The sequence below is a fragment of the Peromyscus eremicus genome, chromosome 13 (genome assembly GCF_949786415.1).
Source record: "Peromyscus eremicus chromosome 13, PerEre_H2_v1, whole genome shotgun sequence".
Taxonomy (NCBI): Eukaryota; Metazoa; Chordata; class Mammalia; order Rodentia; family Cricetidae; genus Peromyscus; species Peromyscus eremicus.
The window spans coordinates 1791673-1813499 of record NC_081429.1 but is presented as its reverse complement, the minus strand read 5'-3'; the positions used below and the strand labels follow the sequence as shown (position 1 = coordinate 1813499).

At 42.4% G+C, this 21827-nt stretch overlaps 1 protein-coding gene across 3 annotated transcripts in view; it reads right to left on the bottom strand.

Moving 5' to 3' along the window:
• Cab39 (calcium binding protein 39) overlaps nt 1-21827 on the bottom strand; it is a 78038-nt gene that overhangs the window by 12596 nt on the left and 43615 nt on the right. For all 3 annotated transcript variants that reach the window (XM_059278485.1, XM_059278484.1, XM_059278486.1), the window contains 3 exons: nt 9837-10001; nt 7888-8006; nt 2032-2200 (listed from right to left, as the gene is read on the bottom strand). In XM_059278485.1, the coding sequence (XP_059134468.1) occupies nt 2032-2200; nt 7888-8006; nt 9837-10001 (453 nt within the window). The remainder of the gene's footprint in view (nt 1-2031; nt 2201-7887; nt 8007-9836; nt 10002-21827) is intronic.

Here is a 21827-nt window from a genome sequence, read left to right as displayed (position 1 = left end):
CAAATAGGAAAAGGAGAAGCCCTGCTCACTTCTCCCAGGCACCTTCGTCGGGAAAGTGCTGGCCTGTCCCTGAGGGGGGTTCTCCTGAGATTAGAGGGTAGGTCTCTCTTTCCCTTGCAAATATATGGTCTTTCCTATAGGCCATGCTCTGTTCACTTCAGAGCCTCTCATGAGCTCTCTCTTTCTGTGTTACCAGGAACACTGCAATCTAGAGGCAGACTGGCTCAGAGCTGTTTTCTGGAGTGCACCCTCTGAATCCGAAGTGGTTTTTGAAATTTCTTTTCTTCAAGGAGACACCGCCCGCCTGGCTCTGCCAGACCCTTCCCTTTCTTGCTACCATAACCTGAGAGGGCTGTGTTACCCACAGTGGCTCCATCACCATCTTACCCTTGAGGAGAGCTAAATGGAAGAAGCAAACCTAACTGAGATGAGATTACCAGCAAGGCCACACAAGACCATCAGGTTTCACACTTCCGGCATGTAGCCAGCACACCCAAGACCATCAGGTTTCACACTTCCGGCATGCAGCCAGCACACACAAGACCATCAGGTTTCACACTTCCGGCATGTAGCCAGCACACACAAGACCATCAGGTTTCACACTTCCGGCATGCAGCCAGCACACACTTCTCACCTTGGAGCCAGTTTGGCCATCTGTGCCAGGAGCATGTCACCCATGTCCTCCACGTGGTCAGGAGGATGGCTGCATTCTCCCACACCACTGCTGCTCCTCAATCCTCCTCCCTCACCCTCCTGCGCCCAGAGTGCTGCCACTCTCGGGACCCTGGCTGTCTCTCCTTGACACAGGTGCTCTACTACACCTCCCTCCCTTCAAGCCGGGTTGCTGTTCCTGAATGGGACACTCCCTTCCATCGATGCATTCTAATCATGAGTCCTATCCCACCACTGCGGTGACACCTAGGACATTGTAGTGACCGTGTTATGATCTCAAATTCACTGCAGTTTGCCTTGTACATGACAGTCACACATATGCATTAATCTGAGGTCTTCCCTAAAGCTCGTGTAGAAGTTGTACTGATTCTGGGAGATGACTCCTTGGCACCACTCACACGGTGACACTATTCTCAGCCAGGGTGAAACCCTACTGGCCAGTTCCCAGGCCTTCATCCTCTCCCGATGTATTCATCACCCTCACACATGTCCTTACCTCAGGTGCTCTTTATTAAAAAGCTGAGCTCTTACTAGGGAAGTGAGCTTTTCTCACTGTGTTAAGTGTTCATGGCTTCTGAGCGTGAGTGAGCTACATGTATACTAAACACGAATTCAACAACTTATAAGGTCATTTAGGGGGATATAATATACATCAAGATTTATCCTCATGGGGGAAAAAAAAGAAAATACAAGATTGCTGCTTCATTTATATACCATAAACAGAAGCTTGCAACTAAAGAAACTGGTGGGGTCACACACGTGCATTCAGTATATGAAAAGACACAGGGAGGTAAGTAAGGCAGATGGGGATGGAGGGAACAGTAGAGATGATCCTGCTCCTTTGCTGTGACTCAATTATGCTCTGGTGTGAGGAGGTGAACCCTGCTTTGGGCCTGTCAACAATAGTGGGTTTCTCCATACTGAATGTGGTTCTTATATTTAATAACATATATTCCAAAAAACATGGCCTCTGAGCAGAGGCAATCACATCACCTCATCTCGTGCTAACCAAAGGAAGTACTGCAGAGAATTCCCCCATCACAAGAGAAAGCCTGGTTGGTGGGTATTCTGTATATTATCCGTGCCACATTTAGTGGATGATTAAAGTGTAATTTTGACCTTACAGGACTTTTGCCTTTCCAATGAGATATGATAATTTAATTTTTCCACCTTTTTAGGCTGTTTTGGTTTGTGTGTGTGTGTGTGTGGGGGGGATTACAAATACCTAAAACATACCAATTCATATAAAATACATCTTTTTTATTTCCACTAGAGGGCAGTCGTGTATAGAGTAGGGGAGACAGACTGGGAACTGCAAAGCTGATCTGACTTGCAAGTGTGTTCGGAATTCAACGTTACCTTGAACGTGGCAAATGCATCGGAAGCTATGTCAAATGTTGACATTTCCACATATCTGAAGAAATCATAAAACTGTTCCGACCACAAAATGATTTTTGCAAGTGGTTCATGTCTGATGCATTCTCTTAACATTATTCCACAATTAAGGGCTATTTCTGGAGATTCATACCTGTAAAAACAAAACAAAGCAAATAAAAGCCATATATGATTGCTCTTTCAAAACAGCAAAAGTGAGCATTTCAAACTTTCTCAACAGAAGTTTCAGACACTCATAACTAAGTGACCACAGCAGGTTACAAAAGGTATTTCTCTCAAGAGTACACAGCAGGGTCACTTAATCTGGACCCTACAGCTGTATGCAGAGATGAACAGCTGCCTTCAATGAAGAAAAATCAGCTATAGCAGAAACCACAAGAGCAGAAGTTCCGTGTCTGAAAACATCTAGAAGGAAGTGCCCGGACCATTCGATCCATGCGCTTAGCTTTTACCTACTGTGCTCACAACAACCAGAAGAACCAAAAAAATTGAATAGAAGAGTAATACAGAATACTCTTTCCAAATTCAGGAATTCGGTATAAACATAGTATAAACATAGGTCCATTAAATATACAGCATTAATACTTCATTGTTTCAACACTCAAAACAGTACTTTCAGACCCTTAGAAACATGTAAATCCTATAAAACCGCAAGGATTTTACAGAGCATCTCCACCACAGAGAGCCTGGGGACCCTAAGAATACACAGGGGACCCCAAGACCCTGGAGCCTCCTCAACAACTCTCCAAACACAGTCTCTCCCTTTCTTCTCAGCTCCGTCTCGGCATTTCTTCTTCCCTTCTCATGCAGCACACCGCCCCTTTCACAGGCTGACACCTGCTCAGACCGGCTGCTCTCATCTTCCATGCTACACTCACTGGCTCTAGCTCTTTCCCACTGACAAGGTTTTTGTTTGGTTCATTTTTGGTAGTCAGCATTTCCCAATACTCTAGTGAAATCATTACTTGGCCAGCAGAGACTTCCTCTTGGCTAAAACAGGACTAACCGAGCTCCACCCGAGTAATGTCCTGATGGTACTCATCTTTGCTTGCCTTTCTCTTTTTGGTTTTGGTTGATCAAACCCAAAGACGCGTGAATGCTGGGTAAGTATTCTATCATCAGGCTAACCCACCCCCACCCCAGCACCATCCCATCTCTGAAAAAATAGGATAGAAAAAACTCCTCCCAGTTCTCCTTTTTATCTCCCTGATGGTTCCCCTTTCTTTCTGCTGAGGTCTTCACCTGCTAAGGAGCGCCCACAATGTCATAGCCCCCACCACCATAATGAGTTTCCTTTCCCAATGTCTCTGACAGCCTCAAGTAAAGGTCTACATAAGCTAAGCATATCTACCATGACATGTCATCTCTCCGTTCCAGACCAGGACCAACCCCCTGCTCCCCCAGGTCTCATTTTGGCAGCACTGCTTTGTCACCAACACCTAGTCTAACAGACCGTCCATGGTGGTGGGATGTCTGTTATGCTGGCTACTAAGCCATGAGCATTTGAAATGTGGCTAATGCAAAAGAGGGATGAAATTGCCATAATTTAAAATTAAGCCATTACATATGGTTAATAACTACTCCATTAGACAGTGCAGTTCAAAAACTTCCCTTTTTCTTATCCCAGCTCCAAATCTCCAACTTTCAAGAACTTCTTATTTTTAGAATCATCTGGACTCTTTCATACTTCTTTAAAGTCTTAGCTTTATTTCCTTCTGGCTATTCCCACTGCTGCCTTCACTCATGAACGTTCTAACCAGCAGCACATCTGCTCAAGTGCTGCCCTAAACCACCTACCCAACAAACAAGTTTACTACCGGCATTTCGAGTTTAGCAGTCAAAACTACAGCCAAACAGACTGCTGGGCTCACTGTCCAGTCTTCCACTCACTGGATCCATTGCTCTGGGACAGGCCATCTCCTAGCCTGGCATAAAATGCTGCTGATCACATGGTATTCATTCCTGCCCTGGACCTTTACACCAGAGATATGCCACCAGGATGCTTTTTTCTTTCTATGTAAACTCCAATTTTAAGATCCTTTCCTTTTACTGACCCTTGCAAACCCACGGACCCTGAGATCCTGCAGTCTTAACTTGTTGCCTAGCAGCCCTATCTTTGTCCTTTCACTGTACATATGCTCATGGATCCTCAACCAGAGCAGGCCTGCCCTTCCTCTGCCTCACTTAGGGCACGGTACTCAGCATGCTGACTGGCTCTTATTTGATTAAAATTTCTGTTCACAAAATAGCTGATGACACCATTAATCTTGCTTATCTCTAATAAACAGGAGACTAGCAGGACAAGTAATGCAGTCCGGTACAAGTCTGGCAGGTTTTGATGGGAGTCTGTCAAGCTTGTCTCAATGATTAAACCATAAGCCAGTGAGTACAAGGCAAACAGTTACTCTGTATAACCTGTTAACACTAGACTAGAGATCACAGTAGATTGAAGAGCCAATAAAATTCTACTGTTTCCAAATCCAGGCCAATGCTGGCACTTCCCGTATGCACACTAGAACTAGCAGCACAACCAGCCAATGACAGGTATCTTAAAAGATGGCTTACAGTGGCTTCTTAAAGAATGCTACCTCCCAGGTCAGACAGGAATCATACAAAATGAGTAAGGGAGCAGAAAGCAAAGAAGCCATCACAGGACAATTGGACTCTACCAAAAGAACAAAGGGGCCACCCAAATGAGCATACAGTGGCCTGAGATGAGACAACTTAAATTTAAAAAAGTAATGTTCACAAAGGACCACGTTTGTGATGGTTAATATACTGACAGTCGACTTGACAAGATAAGAATCATCTAAGAGGCAAGCCTCTCAGCACACCTTCGAGGAATGATCTAGACCAAGTTAGTCTCTGGACATGCTTGTGAAGGAGGATCTTGATTGTGGGAAGTGGGAAGACTGCCTCAGCTGTAGTCAACACCATCCCAGGAGCTAGGTCTGCAGTCTTGGACTAAACAAAAAGGTGAAAGTGAACCAAGCACCAGCATTCGTCACTTCCTGACTGTGGTGCCACGTGACCAGTGGCTTCCAGCTCCTTCCACCACGGCTTCCCACTACATCCTCCAACTGTGATCACAAAGTCAAACCCTTCCTTCCTTAAGTTGCTTTCGTCAGGATTATTTTAGTACAGCAACAGGAAAGTGCCTGATACAATATCCAATATCTATTTGGAGTTAATAACAAGTCTTAAACAACAATATATTCAATGTGTATCCAAGTTAGTAGCCAGAGCACCAACGAATTCAAAGAATGGCACTGGCTTTCCCCAGACAGACTGTACTGGGAGCTAGCCAAGTCATCACTGTCGAGAGGTTCTACTTTATGGGGGAAAAAACCCCCAAAAAACCCCAAAACATTTAATTAGAAGAAGCAATACCAGAATCTACAGTGAACTCTCATTTACTTATTTACTTATTGATTGTTTGATTGACTGGAGGTGGGGACTTGCTATGTAGCCCTGGCTGGCATCAAACTCATGGTGCTCTACCTGCCCCTGCCTCTGCCTCTGCCTCCCAAGTGCTATGATTAAAGGCCTGTGACACCACATCTGGCATAGTAAACTGGTGTTTTAAATCAGGATAATATCCTTGGTAGATATAAAAATCATCTAAAATCATATGAAAGTCCAAGGTGTAAGTTTGATAGCAAACTTCAAAATGAACAGACAAGACCTGTATCCAACCAACGATTACTCTCAACTTCATTTTCAGTGAGACAATGGGTGCCTATACCATGTGACAGGCAGTACATGGCATCACCCATGATGCTTTGTTCAACGTGAATCTAAATCTTACCCATCAGTTCCAAGGGATAAGAGACGGTGAAATATGCTAAATAAAATCATAGGAATGTAAATTTAAAATATAAGACAAAAATAATTTTTCAGAGACAGTCTCATTATGGACCTCAGGCTGGTCTATAAAACTTTCTATGCAGCACAACAAAATGACTGTGACCCTGGGGGAGCCTCCTGCTTTTGCTTCCTAAGTGATGGGATAGACATGTGCCATCACATTCTAGTAAAATAAGTAGCTTTCTACAGAACAAATTACCCAGTTAATAAATGGCATACTTTTTTTTTTAAAGGTTTTTTTGAGACAGGGTTTCTCTGTGTAGCTTTGCGCCTTTCCTGGATCTTGCTCTGTAGACCAGGCTGGCCTCGAACTGGCATACATTTTTTTAAATGAGGGGATTAACTATTAACTAAGAGTTTTATCTATAAAATTCAGTTTGTAAACCTTGTTAAAAAAGAAAACCAATTTAAACAAACTCATTTTGTTAAAATCAAGGAAATACAGAAGCTGGGCCCTGGGTTGTAGCAGGTATGTAGAAGGTACTGTGGTTGTTCCAGCCTGCATGGTACACACACTGTATGTGCATGATGGCCATGGATGAACAAGGCCGTCATTGTGTGTAAGGAAGATAGAGTGAGGACCATAGCAAGCAGGGATGGTGTAAGGTTAATGGCTCTGGTGAGGTGCTCTGGGTGGGAAGGTCTGCTGTCTTTTCTTTATGGTTGTATGCTCAGTTCCCTAATAAAGTGCAGTGGAAGGAATGTGGGTGTGGGTCCCAAGCCAAGCTCCACTCTCAGGCTTTTCCTTCTTGCTGAGGATTCTGCTCTGACCAGCTCAGGTGAGAGCTTTAAACTTTAAACTATCCTTCAAAAATTTATTTTAGCCTAGAGTTAACAGCTCACGCTTTTAATCTTAACATTTAGAAAGCAGAGGTAGGTGAATTTTTTAAGTTCAAGGCCAGCAAAAGTTACACAATGAGACACTAGTTGTGTGTGTTTTAAATTTTATACACTGTCTAAAAAATATTTACATCAAAGTTGTCATGAAATAATAGAAAGTGTTAACTAATTTATAGATTTTTAATAAACCTCTGGCTTTTATGGCAAAGGAAATTCTGGCTTCAATAACACATTTTTAAGAACACCCAAATTTCAGGCTACTCACACAGCACCTTTCCACAGGGACACTGGACTCATACAACAAAAGTTCTGTACAGCAACACATGAAGAGGCAACATGGATGGGTAGAAATAGAAAGGAGGAAGCAGGACGCTGGCATGTGACACGTCACTGACTCATGCTTTGTCTAAGCAAGTCTGAACTTGGGAGAAGTGTTAAACCACGGAGATACCAATCCTCATGAGGTAAGCTGTAAAGCTGGGGGGGTGGGGGGGGGGAAGCAAGCTGATTCACGCCAGCAGTCATGCCAGGAACATGCTTGCCCACTAGTTTAGCAGAACACTGACAGTGCTGGGATGGTCCTGAGAGCTGGCAAGGTGGGCTCAGTGCTGAGAAAGAACTTTTCACTTTTTTCTGAAATGGACAACTACCCAAATCATAAATGCCTGCATACTTAGTTCAGGATAACTCCTGGAAGGTGCACAGTGATGACCCCATAGTGCATGCTCTGTTGAGTGAGGGTGAGAAGCAAGCATACCCACTAGGATTCTTCTGCTGCTGCCAGGTGCAGAGGAGGCGTCTTTGGACTCACAACTTGGCTGGGATTTCAATGGACTTCAACCGTTTCAACATTACAGACAGAAATAAGGCTCTATGTCTTTCCTAAGGGTTCACAATTCACCCAGTTTTAAGCTTACATCTACAGGGCATGTTTGTGTTAGCTTACAGGTCAAAATTTTAAAAGGGTAGTATGTTCAAGAGCTACAGAAAAGTGAGCTAAAACTATACAGAAAAATCTTCCCATATTCACCAGCCTGGTTATCTATCCCCACCCAAACAATTTTTCCTTTTCATTTTCAACTAAGAATATAAACTTTATCACATTGTACATACCCTTTCAATAACATGAACAAAATATTCTGTTGGGTGCAGATGTATTCAACAGTAGGAGTTCTTGTACCAATTTGTCTTCTGAGAATATTGTTGAAAATTTGAGCCACGTCTTTTTTGCCCTATTAGGAATACAATCATTAAAATATTTACCTGTCTAAATATTAAAATGTCCATCCACCCTTCAATATAAAGTCAAAGAGCCATTGTGTATTAGTTATGACTGAGTATCTGACTTTACAACGTTTGTAAACATTAAAAAATTCTTATTTTATCTAGTTATAATCCCAAATTTTTGGTTTTAATAGTGTACAATTTTTAAACACAATTTTATCGACAATGTGAAATCTCATTACAACCCATACATAATTTCAACCACCACTAAGGCTCAAAAGCACACTGACTCACTATGGAGAGCAGATGTTGATAGTACACTTACAACCTTACACAAGTGGATACTTCTGTTGTGAATAATGCAAAGTGTACATTTTCTTCTACAGAAATGGAAAGGGAAGAGATTGTACTCTCAATGTACTGACTTCAGAGAATTCTGTAAAAAACAGCTTTAATAGCAAGTAGACAATCTCTTCTATTAAGTTCAGTCACTTAGGAAACACTTATTTTATATATATATAAAACTATATTAATAAGGAAAGCACTAAGTATCACGATGCAGTAGTTCAGAGATGAGAACTTTCCAACACCACTGCACAAAACAGACAAATCACCTACTGAACCTTAACAATCAGAAAGCTGCCTAAGAAATCAATCATGGACAACCGGTCTTCAAGAGATGTTTCAGAACAGCCACTGTCACAAGGCTGAGAAAGCCCAGAGAGCACTGAAGCCCACGGACTTGGGGCCTGTGTTGGCTCCGGTACAGTAATGGTAATTTCTCCAAATCAGTCCCACGGCACACACTTAAAAAAAAACAAAAAACAAAAAACAAAAAAACCCTGGTGTCTCTAAAGTCTCAAATGGGGAACAAAATGGGTAGAGACAAAGGAGAAGGATCAGATATCCCAAGTGCACCCCTCAAGTTAGCAGAGAAAATAAACTGTTAGAATTCGATGAACTATTAAAAATACATAAAATCAGACATATAAATAAATGGAAATATCAGTTCTATCTTCTCTATAGTAGGACAAAAATGTTTTTCTTTAAGGATTACTGAAGTATCCATGCTTCCCTTCTTCAAACTATATCATATCATCCCCCTCCCCGACAAAACCTGCACAGACATCTAATCACTTGGGCTGATAGACACTGAGACTTAAAGCACACTCATGATAGGCAAAGAGGCTGCTTTGTGACCATGTAGAGTTCTTTGTATGTATGTTTTTCAGGCTGGAATCATGGAATCTTCATGAACTCACTATACACCTAACACGTCATGATCCGACTGCGTAAGTTGAGGCAACAAACTGGGGGGTGGGGGGGTGGGGGGTGGGGTAAAGCAGACCCCTAGAGAAAAAGCAAGCTGTGCTGTCTGCAGCTAGACCAAGAGTGAATGGCTTGTGGTTGTTCTGCTCCAGAGTACAGACCCAATATTACCAGAGACAATTTTACAGAAGTCAGAAATGCAGAATTGTCAATACAACCTGCTATTTCAACACTACACTAAATAAAAAATTTAAAAACAGTGTCAAGCAAGCGCAAAACACAAAATACATGATCTCTGCTCTAATAGACATTTTTTAGGCTCTTCTAACATTCTACAACTTTCTTTAGACTGCTCATTCCTTGGCCCAGAAAGCAGCTGTTTATGAAATACAACCTAAATGAAAGGGTATCACAAACACCCAAGAAACTTCACATACACTGTGGTGAAATGTGTGTACAAAGGTCAGGAGCCCCTGGGTCAACAGGGATCTTAAAATGTCCCAAAGGATAGAATGTATGGAAGGGGACCACAAAACTTGTTTCTGAAAACTGAGAAGCGGATTTCTTACCTCAAAGTCAATGAGCTGTAAATCAGCTACCAGAGTGCTAAGGAGTCCACTATTGTACAGCTCCTGAGCCAGCTGAGCTACCGCTTCTGTCTGAGGTTCTTTTTCATTTGTGCCATACAGAATTTCTTTCATGGCAACCAAATTTTTGGAAACTTCTTCTGTAGCCTGATTTTGGGAGGAAGGTACAGAGAGAAACACAATTCATTTAACAGACAGACAGACATCATACCTGTGTTAGCTAAAAATCCATTTTCTATATTATGTACCCTCAGACCTATGTGCAAGCTCCATCTCTGACCTCAGGAGCTGGATACTGTACACGTGTACACGAAAGAGAACAGCATGCACTCCCCACAGGAAGGATAATGTGCACTGAGTATAAAATGGAAAGGCAACTAATGTATAGTAGAAACAGGAATGACAAGGCTGGGTTCCTCCTCACACTCAGAAAACTACTGCGGAAGAGGCATGTGAGCTGATAGGGGAAGGGGTGTGTGTGTGACTAACAACCGAATGTCAGGGAGCGTGAGCAGTACAAGGCACAGATCAGAAAGAAGAAAAAGTACAGGGTCTTTTTATAATTTGGATCTCAAGTATCCCCCAAAAGACTCATGGGTGGAAAGCTTGGTTGTAGTTGGTAAGCTTTAGGGGAATGACTGGATCAAAAGGGCTCTAATCTCATGAGTACCGTTAGATTAATATTTGATGGCATTCATGAGAAACTAAGGCCTAGTTGGGGGAAGGTTACTGGGAATGTGCCTTGTCCCTAGACCCCTCTTTTCTTACTATTTATGATTCCTGACTGCCACAAGGTAGGCAGCTTTCCATCGGGGTCATGTTTCGGACTTGCCTCAAGTCTAAAAGCAATGAACCTCTGAAACTGTAAACCTGGACTGGTTAGTTTTTGTCAACCTTATACAAGCTAGAGTCATCTGGGAAGAAGGAATCTTAATTGAGAACATGTCTCCATTAAACGGGCCCTTGGGGACATTTTCTTGATTAATGATCCATGTGGGAGGGCCCAGCCCACAGAGGGTGGTGCCACCTCTGGGTGTGTACCTTTGTGTGGTGTAAGAAAGTAAACTGAGCAAACCGTGAGAGCAAGCCATTAAGCAGCATTACTCCATGGCCTCTGCTTGAGGTTCTGCTGATTTCCCTTCATGATAGACCATGAGCTGCAAGATGAAATGAAGTCTTTCCAAGTCACAGGGCACCAAGCAGAACACTTAAGATGGCTTACCTCAGTAGTTACACAAAAGGAGCCTAGCTTTCATCTCACCCAACAAAGCTTAACATCCAGTTCAGAGAGAAATAAGAAATACAAGCAACCAAAAGAAATGACAGATAATAGACTGGAAAAAAAAAATCACTATTAACTATAGCCACACATTCACGAAAAACCAAGGGTATTAAATACAGAAATTGAAGACATAAAGACTTAGAAATAGAAACCGTAATATCTGAGGTTAAAACTACAGTGGATATTAACAGCAGATAAGACACTGAAGAAGAAAATGTTGCTAAGGTGAGTAGTAATAACTATCCAAAAATGAATCATGGGAGTGAAGTACAGGGGGATATCACATTTGTGAGCTGTAGGGTAACTTTAAGTAATATATATAACTATAGTCCCCAAAGCAGGGCAAAAGGCAGACAAAATATTTGAAAATGTGATGAATGAAAACAATTCTGAATTTGCCAGGTGCACACCTTTTATCTTAGCACTTGGGAGGCAGAGCCAGGCAGATGTCTGTGAGTTTGAGACCAGCTGTCTCTACATAGCTCCAGGATAGTGAGGACTATATAGAGGAATCCTGTCTTTAAAAACAAAACTAAACAAAAAACTAAACAAAAAATATGAATTTGATTAAAAACTGTCAAAATAAATATTGATAAAAGGTAAATAAATCTCAAGTGTAAGAAACAGGAATAAGGTGGCTGGAGAGATGGCTCACTAGTTAAGAGCACTGGCTACTCTTCCAGAGGACCCAAGTTTGAGTTCTAGCCCCAGTCTGGTAACTCCAGTTATAGGTGATATGATGCCCTCTTCTGGCCTCTTGGGCACCAAGCATGCATGTGGTACACAGACATACATGCAGGCAAAACACCCTTACATATTTAAAAAAGTAAAAAGAAATAAGATTATATTCAAGATTACGGGCTAAAGAGACGGCTGTGGTTAAGAGCATTTGTTTTGCAATAATGAGGACTCAGATCCTACCACCCACATTATGCCTCTAACTTCAACTCAGAGGGCTCCAACACATGTGTACATGTGTTGTAGGGTATTTGTACACTGTGTGAAGATGTATTTGCTGTGATTGGTGTAATAAAAATCAGAATGGCCAATAACTAGGCAGGAGGTATAGGTGGGATTTCCAGGGAGAGAAAAGAAGAGATGAATCTAGGGATGCGAGACACCAGGAAACAAGGAAGAAGCAGGATGCAGATTAGTAGAAATGGATTAATTTAAGTTACAAGAGCTAGTTAAAAACCAAGCCTAAGCTAAGGCCAAGCTTTCATAATTAATAATAAGACTCTGTGTTGTTATTTGTGAGCTGACAGCCCAAAGAAAAATCTGTGTATACACATGTACTAAGACACAGATACAGACCCAGAGGAGAGGTGTGCACAGATATTCAGAACAATGCAATGTTTTAATGTGGTGATAGAGAAAATCTTAAAAGTAGCTGTGTGGGGGGTGAAGGGAGTGGGGTGAGGGGAAGACCTCAGACAAAGAAAAGCAAAGAATGACGACAGACTTCTTGGCAGAAACACGTAAGTTAAAAGATAGTGGAGAATTGCTTGAACTATGGAAAAAAACATACAACCAAGCTATCATCCTAGAATTTTATACTCCAAAAAAAAGTTTAAAAAAAAAAAAAAAATCGGGCTGGGAGGTGGTGGCGCACGCCTTTAATCCCAGCACTCGGGAGGCAGAGCCAGGTGGATCTTTGTGAGTTCGAGGCCAGCCTGGGCTACCAAGTGAGTTCCAGGAAAGGCGCAAAGCTACACAGAGAAACCCTGTCTCGGAAAAAAAAAAAAAAGAAAAGAAAAGAAAAAAAAAATCAAGATAATTTTACATTGTGAGTTCTAGGATAGACAGTGCTACCTAGAGAGCCCATTTCAAAATAAAACAACAACAAGAAAAATGAGTTTGAGATGTATTCAAGTTAAAAGATACAAATGAGGAGAAGAAAATGTGAGTAAGGGCTGGAGAGATGGCTCAGAGGTTAAGAGCACTGGATGCTCTACCAGAGGTCCTGAGTTCAATTCCCAGCAACCACATGGTGGCTCACAACCATCTACAATGAGATCTGGTGCCATCTTCTGGCCCGCAGGCAGAACACTCACTGTACACATAATAAATAAATCTTTAAAAAAAAAAAAAGAAAAAAAATGTGGGTAAATATGAAATTTTCCTTCACTATTTAAGAAAATTTGGTTGTTTAAAGTAAATAGTATATTCTAAGGTTACTGCATGTAGAACAAAAAATGCGTGACAGCAATAGCTCGAGAGGTGTAACCAACACAGAATCATATTTCCTAAAGACGGATTATTAGAAGTTAGAGATGTTATGAACATATGCCTTAAAGCAAATTCTTAAAGAAAAACCCCACACAGATAAAGGTGGTAGCAAATGCTTATGATCCACTACTTGGGAATCCAAGGCAGGAGGATTGAGGGTTCAAGACCAGCCTGAGCTACAGTGAATTCAGGGCCAGCTTATATTATTACATGAAGTAAGCAAGCAAGCAAGCAAACAAACAAAAACTAAACCCATCAAAATATAGAAGGCTTGCTATAGATCAACAAAGGCTCCTTAAATGGATTGAATAGTAAAACATAAAGGCTGTAAAAATCTACATAAAAAGAAACTAGAAATAAACCTCAAAGGTCAAGTTAATTCAGATTTATAGGACATCAGCCTGTGACACTATTCAGAAAACTTATCCAGTCCCCAAGAATCCCTTTACAACCAACCATGGAAACTTCTTACCAAATGATCACACAACTTCACCGTGCCTACTGACTGCCTCCAGTAATGCTGTATTAGCAGATCTCAGAATCAGACAAACATGGCCTCAATATATTGTCTGATGTCCCAAGCAGTAACCTCTCTTCCACTCAAAGGTCTATTTGCAGTAGTATGCCCGACTTCTTTTAAATTATCATCTCCAGAAAACCTCTTCTCAACTTTGTGAATTACTCTTCTAAGAAAGGGAGGGTAATGAACGTCCCAACCCTGCCCCCGATGAAATGATACAGAAGATCTTGCACATGGCACAGCACTGCTTCCCTGACAGATGCTGACACAGCTTAAAGGCATCTTTAAAAATTTGGGCAATCATAAAACGCAGGGAAGAACTTAGCATGGAGTGAACCTCTTTGCCTTACATGGCTGCTACAAGTTAAGGCCAACTGGAGTGCATGAGTAAGGCTTTCACTTTCCCCACGTCACCATTCAACTGCATTATCATCAGTCCAACCCCCCAGCTGCATAGACATCTCTGTGTTCCGAAGAATACTCAGTAAATTGCCTATTATACTACTCTTACAGTTGAATCATCTGTCTAGTTATGCCCCTGTGGCCTGCCTAAATTGCTAGCCAAAACGTCTAGAAGGAAAGAACCACAATTGGGCCTATTATATCTTTGAACTACCCACTCTTTTCAGTAATGATTTAATAATTTTGGGGTATAGCTACTCAGCACTATTTGCAAATTGTATTTATAAAGATTTTTGTTAACTATCTTGATAAAACGGCATTTCTTTCATATTCTGACTGTAAGAAAATAAAATGAAGCTAATTTAATAAAATCTTTGCACTAAACCATTTTGACCAGGTGCAGTGGTCAGTGCCTTTAATCCTGGCAGAGGGAAGCAGATCTTTTTGAGTCCCAGGCCAGCTTAGTCTACATAGCAAGCTTCAGGCCAGCTAGGGTTGTACAGTGTGACTCTGACTTAAGAAATAACTATCAAACCTATTCTGACTAAGGCTTTCCCCTCTAAATGCTTACAAATTGCCCTTCATCAATCCTACTATAAAATCTTAAGTATCTATGTTCAGCAGAGCTTACCTCTTCTGGTCCAGTATCTACCTTATTACCTACAGTATTTAGATTTCTGAATAGTTCAACACCTCATATGCAATAAGGAACCCTGCTGTGGGATGTCTTTCTGTATGCTGTGAATATGTGTGGCTCCCACTGGATAATAATGCTGTTTTGGCCTATGGCAAGAAAGCTTACAGCCAGGTGGGAAATCCAAGCAGAGATACAGAGAGAAGAAGGGTGGAATCGAGAGAGATGCCAGCTGCTGTGGGATGTTCTGTAAGCGAAATGTGTTGCTAATTAGTCAATAAATAAAACACTGATTGGCCATTGGCTAGGCAGGAAGTGTAGGCGGGACAAGGAGGAGAATAAAGCTGGGAAGTGGAAGGCTGAGGGAGAGAGACACTGCCAGCCGCCATGATGAGAAATAGCATGTGAAGATGCCGGTAAGCTAGGAGCCACGTGGCAAGGTATAGATTAATGGAAATGGATTAATTTAAGCTGTAAGAACAGTTAGCAAGAAGCCTGCCACAGCCATACAGTTTGTAACCAATATATAAGTCTCTGTGTTTACTTGGTCGGGTCTGAGTGGCTGTGGGACTGGCAGGTGAGAGAGATTTGTCCTGACTGTGGGCCAGGCAGGAAAACTCTAGCTACAGCCAGCCACCGCAGAAGGAGCAACAAGATGCCAGCAGACTAGGAACGCCATGGCCACGTGGCAACATATAGATTAATAGGAGTGGGTTATTTAAGATGCAAGAGTTAGCTAGCAAGAAGCTGAAGCCATCCACCCTATTGTTTGTAATTAATAAGCCTCTGAGTGATTATTTTATAAGTGGCTGTGGGACTGCAGAGCCAGGCAGGACTGAGAAACTTCTGACCATAGAACCCCAAATGTAATTTTTCTGGACCAAGAGGAAATCGTTTAACAGCAGGACTGACTCTATTATAATCTGTTTATATGCACTGCCTTTTCAGTTCCATCTCATTAACCTTTATTCCAAGTGATTCTCAATGACAAGGAAAAAAAAAATCCGCACTTACTAGGGTTTCTGAGTGTATTCCTTGGTAGTTTTACACCCATGATCCTAAATGGCAGGTCTCCTTTAGCCTCCTTTGCTTTCTGGTTAGACTCAAGTTTTAATGCTCTTAGAAACTCTTAGTTCATCCATTTTGAAATCATTATGATTTTAAAATCTGAATTCAGGTCAAACCCCGTGCTTTCTTTTGACGGCAACAGGTGCCTAAGAAAGGAGTAACAGCTAAAGGACGAAATGCTCTAGGACTGACTGCAGTTCTGGTCAATCTATCCATAGATAAACTAAAAGGACATGGAATTATATACCTTAAAAGGGTGAACTCCACAGCATGCAAATTCTATCACAATAAAGATGTCTTTACACAAGAGAGGAAGGAACAAAATAGGAGCTTCTGAGCCGAAAGCCCCTTCCTTTTCAGAAGACGCACTACCTGCCATATGATGTGTGGGGAGCCAATGACAATGGAATTACATCCGTCCACCTCTCAATGCTAACTTGATTCTGATGCCCTCCTGCCCTCTTGGGAACCCCTATTTTATCTCTTCTTCTTATACAGCCAATTCCCAATTCATCCACAGTTCAGTTTTTACACATGGTCAAGACTCTCCTTAACAGAACCAAGTAAGCTCTTCCTGGACACCACAACTCCTCCCAGCTACACTTTACCCATAAGTAAGTCTCTCAAATATCTGCCCATGTTTGCCACATCTCTTTCCTTGTTCACGGCTCCTCCCAATCCCACGTGGCTCCTACACCTACACCTGATTGCTTTTGGCTAACCGGACAGTGACTCGCACCCCACTAAGAGCAATCTCCCACCTTCACTGTGCCTGGGCTCCTGCAGCAGATGTACTTGCTTACTACACCCTTCCCTATCCTAATTGTTACCTTTCCCACCTCTCTGGTTGCTTCTTCGTCTCCTTTTCGGGTTGTCCTCCTTAACTAAACCTTTAATTATCAAACATTTCACAAGACCAGGTATGAGGTCTTCCTTCCTTTTGTCATTCTGCAGTCTCTCTCTAAATGATCTCATCCACACCCACTGCTTTAATTAATTCCTAAAGGCAGATGCCTCACAGATTCCTATCTCCAGTTCTCCCAGGCCTTGCCACTTAGCAGTCAATAAAAAATGTCTCTGTTTAGAAGTCTCATGGTACAGTACCTACCTCAAACCCAATGTACCTGAAACAACTCACGCTGCTGTCCACTGCCTGGTATTCTCTTGTCCTTAGTTCAGGTAGCAATACAGGTGCTTCTGCACATGTCAGAAACTCAAGGTTCATCATCAACCCTTCCTTCCTCTGAACTAATCCAATGGCTAAGTCTCCAACTCTCCCAGATCCAGCCATCTGTTGTTGTTTCCTGTCATACCATCAAAGTCCTGTGACTCCTGCCGAAACTACTCCACAGCCTACTGACTGACTTCCTTGCATTCCTGTTAGACTCTACATGCTTTTCCACACTCTAACAAATAACAAAGATATTCTATTTAAAATGCTCCAATGACTACTCCTCTTAGAATAGTGCCAACTCTTTCTAAAATGACCTATAACCCCTACAAAGTCTGACCCTACTGTCTAACCTAGACCTGCACTCTAATTTCTCCCCCATCTACCCACAATGTTCTGGACATAGATGTCTTCCCTCAGAGTCCTTGTGTATGTGGTTTCATCTATGCTCATGTGTCCTTTGCACCCACCTCTTGGCCAACTCCCTTTCTCCTGCAGTGCTTAGCTCAGTATGGGTCACTTTTTCACAAGTTTTCCCAGGTATATTCTGTCACATACTCACCTACTATCAAGTTTTCCCACACATTCTTTCTCACAGCTGCGTGATTCTTCTGTCCCTTGTAATTTCCCAGTTACTGTTCCCTTTTGCTACACTGAGAGCTTGTGGGTGCTCCATACATGCAGCAGATACAGGATCTCAAGGGCAGAGCAACCCTGTAAAATCCCACTGAGAAGGCATAAGGAAGAGTGCTTAAAAGCAGCAGCCTAGATTGAGAAAAACTATTTGGCTGGGGCGGGGGCAGCTTGTTTGGTTTACTTCTTGAAAGAATCCACTAAATTCAGACGCCCCACTTAACTTCCCCAGCACTACTATTTCAACAAATAGGCAAAGCAAGTTAACAACTAAGCTAATCTTTAAGGAAGAAGAAAGGAAGGTGGTACTAAAATTAGGAATCAAATGCTGTCTGGTACTGGATACGAACAGACCTGACTTTAATGATGAACAAAGAAATCATCTGTGATGTGGGGGAAAAAGAACTGTAATCAATGGAAGGGAGTCAACAAATTATAGCAGTATCTGCCTGACCAAGTTACAGTGTGAGCAAGGAACAGACTGGCTGACAATAAGGCTGCCATTTCGCTTAAGGACTAAATACTCTAAACTTGGCTCCTGGTGTGCATATAGTTCAGTGTGGACACCTCCCCAAGCTAACCCCAAGTAAAGTCAATTTCTGCATCTGGTACTCAACTAACTGAAGCTGAGTACCAGTTTGTTTTCATGAGAACAGTTTGTTTCCATGCTGGCTGTTTTGGAAATCTTGAGTCACAGCACACCCACACTGTGTATTATTCTGTATGGGAAACTAGTAAGTTCAAAGGTAAGTGTGTCTTTTGCTCAATTTACAACCTAGTTCCTATAACTGCAGTCTAAAACAATGGTTCTTAACCTTTGGGTCATGACTCCTTGGGGGTTGAGTATTAGAGATACTCTGCATATCAAATATTTACATTATGATTTATAACAGTAGCAAAAGTACAGTTATGAAGTAAAAATGAAATAATTTTATGGTTGGGGCTCACCATAAAGGGTCATGGCATCAGGAAGATTGAGAGCTACTAGTCTAAAGGAACACACACCAAGTTGGGTACCATCTGCCTCCTCTTTACTTTTCACTCACTCACTCACTCTCACTCTTTCAGACTTCTTTGAATGTTCTGCGAATTTATCACTTGTTTACTTTACCTATTTATTGTTTGAGTATTCATTGATGCAGTGGGGATCAAAGCCAGGGTCTTTTAATTATTTCAACTATGTTTGGTTTCTTGAACAATTTCCAACTGATTAAACAAAAGCAAGCAACCCCCTTCCCCACTCCATGGTGGTGGTGGTTGGTGGTGGTGGTGTTTACAAGGCTAGGTAATTCAGCAAGCATTTACTTGTCTTAAGACGCCACAGAGAAAGCTGGGCAGTGGTGGTATGTGCCTTTATCCCAGCACTCAGGAGGCTGATTTACAGAGTGAGTTTCACAACAGCCAGGGCTACATAGAGAAACCATGGGGGTAGGGGGATGCCACAGAGAGAACTGGTTGGTCATGTTTGATCTGACTGGTGTCCTTATTGTGGCCACACCCAACTCTCTGGAGGGTATCCACTAGTCAATATGTAGTCTGCTTTTCTCACCACATCTCTCTTGCTCGTGTCCTCACACTTACGGAGTAGCTATTCACACTTGCAGCACCTCTAAACACTCCCTGCTTCAAGCTGCTGAAATCCCCGTGTCACCTAATCCACTGGCCCCTTACTGACCACATCACCTGTGTACTAAGACTGTGTTTCAATGCTGCCCCCAACAAGAGATCAATGCCTCTGGATTCAGTGCACTCCTGGATAATTTACCCACAACTTTCCTACCCCAGGTCCTGGAGTTGTAATTGTAAAGGTGATGGAACCCTTGCATATTTGGTTTACTAATGATTTGTGCTGCTTGTCTGACTTCAATCCAGCTCAAGCATTCCTGTCAGCTGGACTGATTTCCCAAGTACTTAACTCCTAGGAGTAGACATTTCAAAACAGCTGCACTTTCCTCCAGAGTTTTATTTAGTATCCCACTCTGGATATACACACCTAATGTAGTGAAAAGGGGCCAACCAAAGAAACCCACCCTAGCCCTGAAACCAGAGCTAATCAAAGAAACCCACCCTGAATCTGAGACCTGAGCCAGTGAATGAAACACTTTAGTCCTGAACCCAGAACCTAAGAAACACACCCTGACCCTGAAACCAGTGCCAAAGAAACACACTTTGTCCCTAGAATTAGAGTCAGTGGAAGAAATACACCCTGGCCCTAAAATTAGAGCCAAAGGCTAAAAAGAACAGCGAGTGTGCCACCGTCTTGTGTGCAGCCATGTGTGCTGGCATGTACATGGGGGTGTGCTGTGGTCTGCAACTGGAGTGAATAAAATGTGTCTTACCTGGGGGGGGGGAGTAGGGCATTGGACCCCTAGGACTGGAGTTATAGATGGTTTTGATCTGCTACGTGAGTTCTGGGAATCAAACTCAGGTCCTCTGGAAGAGCAGCCAGTACTTTTAACTGAGGAAACATCACTCTAGCCCCATTAGTAGATTTTCAAACAAAAAGTTCAACAAACTGTCCACTTATTTACTTAAAAAAAAAAAAAAAAAAGAACCAGTGAAAGAAACAGTTTGGCCCTGAAATCAGGGCCATGTCTGCCCCTGACCAACTGACCAACAAAACCAACCAATCTCTGAGCAGGAAAACTAACCAATCCTTGAGCAGGAAGTCTTCTCTCTGGAGACACTCCACCCCTAAGAAGCCCAATGTAAGCCCCTCCGCCTGTTCAGTTGTGGGCTGTGCTTTCCCACCCTGGCAGGGAGAACCACTCTCCTGGACTCCTCCTCCAAAAATAAATCCCTTTCTCAAAAAAGTCTTGGGTGAAGTTCTTTATTCACCAGCACAGAAAAAAAGAACCTTGCTGAGATGTCCCTTAGGGGACTGAGCAAGGCGGAGCAGAAAAAAGTAACTTTTTTGCTGGAGCTGGGAAGAAGCAACATCTTGAGCCAGAGAGAAGCGGAGTCTACGGGAAGCCCCTTTAAGGGGAGGGGGGAGCAAAGCTCTCTAGGAGAGGAGCAGGATTTGCTATATCCTTCGGGGAGACCATCCCCCACTGCACTGCACACCAGCTTCAGATATTGCCTGACTTCTCCCTCCGGGACTAAGCTGCCCTATTGCAGCTCCAGCCTCCAGAGCTGTCCTATTGCAGATCCAGGTGCTAGGTACAGCCTGGCTTCCCAACAAGTAAGGATCCCTTTCCCTCCAGAGCTGTAACTCTCGCACCTAGCTTTACTCCTCTCTGATGAGACCTTCCCATGGAAACTTTCCAAACTCTGTTCCATATTGATATATTCCTTTTTACTCAGTCCTGGAATACATGCTGTCCCCCCAATACTCTTTCTTGTTTTCAGACATGGCCTCACTCTGTAGTGCTGGCTGACCCAGAATATATAGTCTGAATTAACTTAAAACTGACAGCAATCTCCTGCCTCACTCTCCTGGGATCATAGGCATATACCACCATGTTTGGCCTAAAACACAAGGCCCACCTCCAGTACGAGAGACTGAACCCAGTTAAGTACTCTACCACTGAACTTATAACCCCAGCGTACTTACTAACGACAAAAACAAAATAGTAGTTTTACACTGTAATACCACTTTGACCAAGTGCTGCTATGAACATTACCAGTTATAAAATATATTGAATCAAGTATCTCCTGATAGGATGCCCTTCACAGGGCACATTAGTTCTGTGGAGCTCTTGCTAAACTGCCCAACCTACACTAGATCGTGAAGAAATACCAGCAAGACCAAAATCAGTGATCATTCTATAAACATTCAAATATTTAAGTCACAAAGATTAAAGAAAGACTGAGAAGCTGTTACAGACTGAAGCAGCTGGGGAGACACAACTAAATGCAACATGTGACCCTGAACTGGATTGTGGTCCAGAAGGTTATCTGAAGACTGCATCCATTAACATTACTGCATCACGTTACTCTGGATTTCTGTCTCCTTCTGTGATGATGTTAAATGTAACCTTTGTGGAAGTGGGGAAGAGTCTAACAGGTTTACTATCCCTCTTATTCTGCGT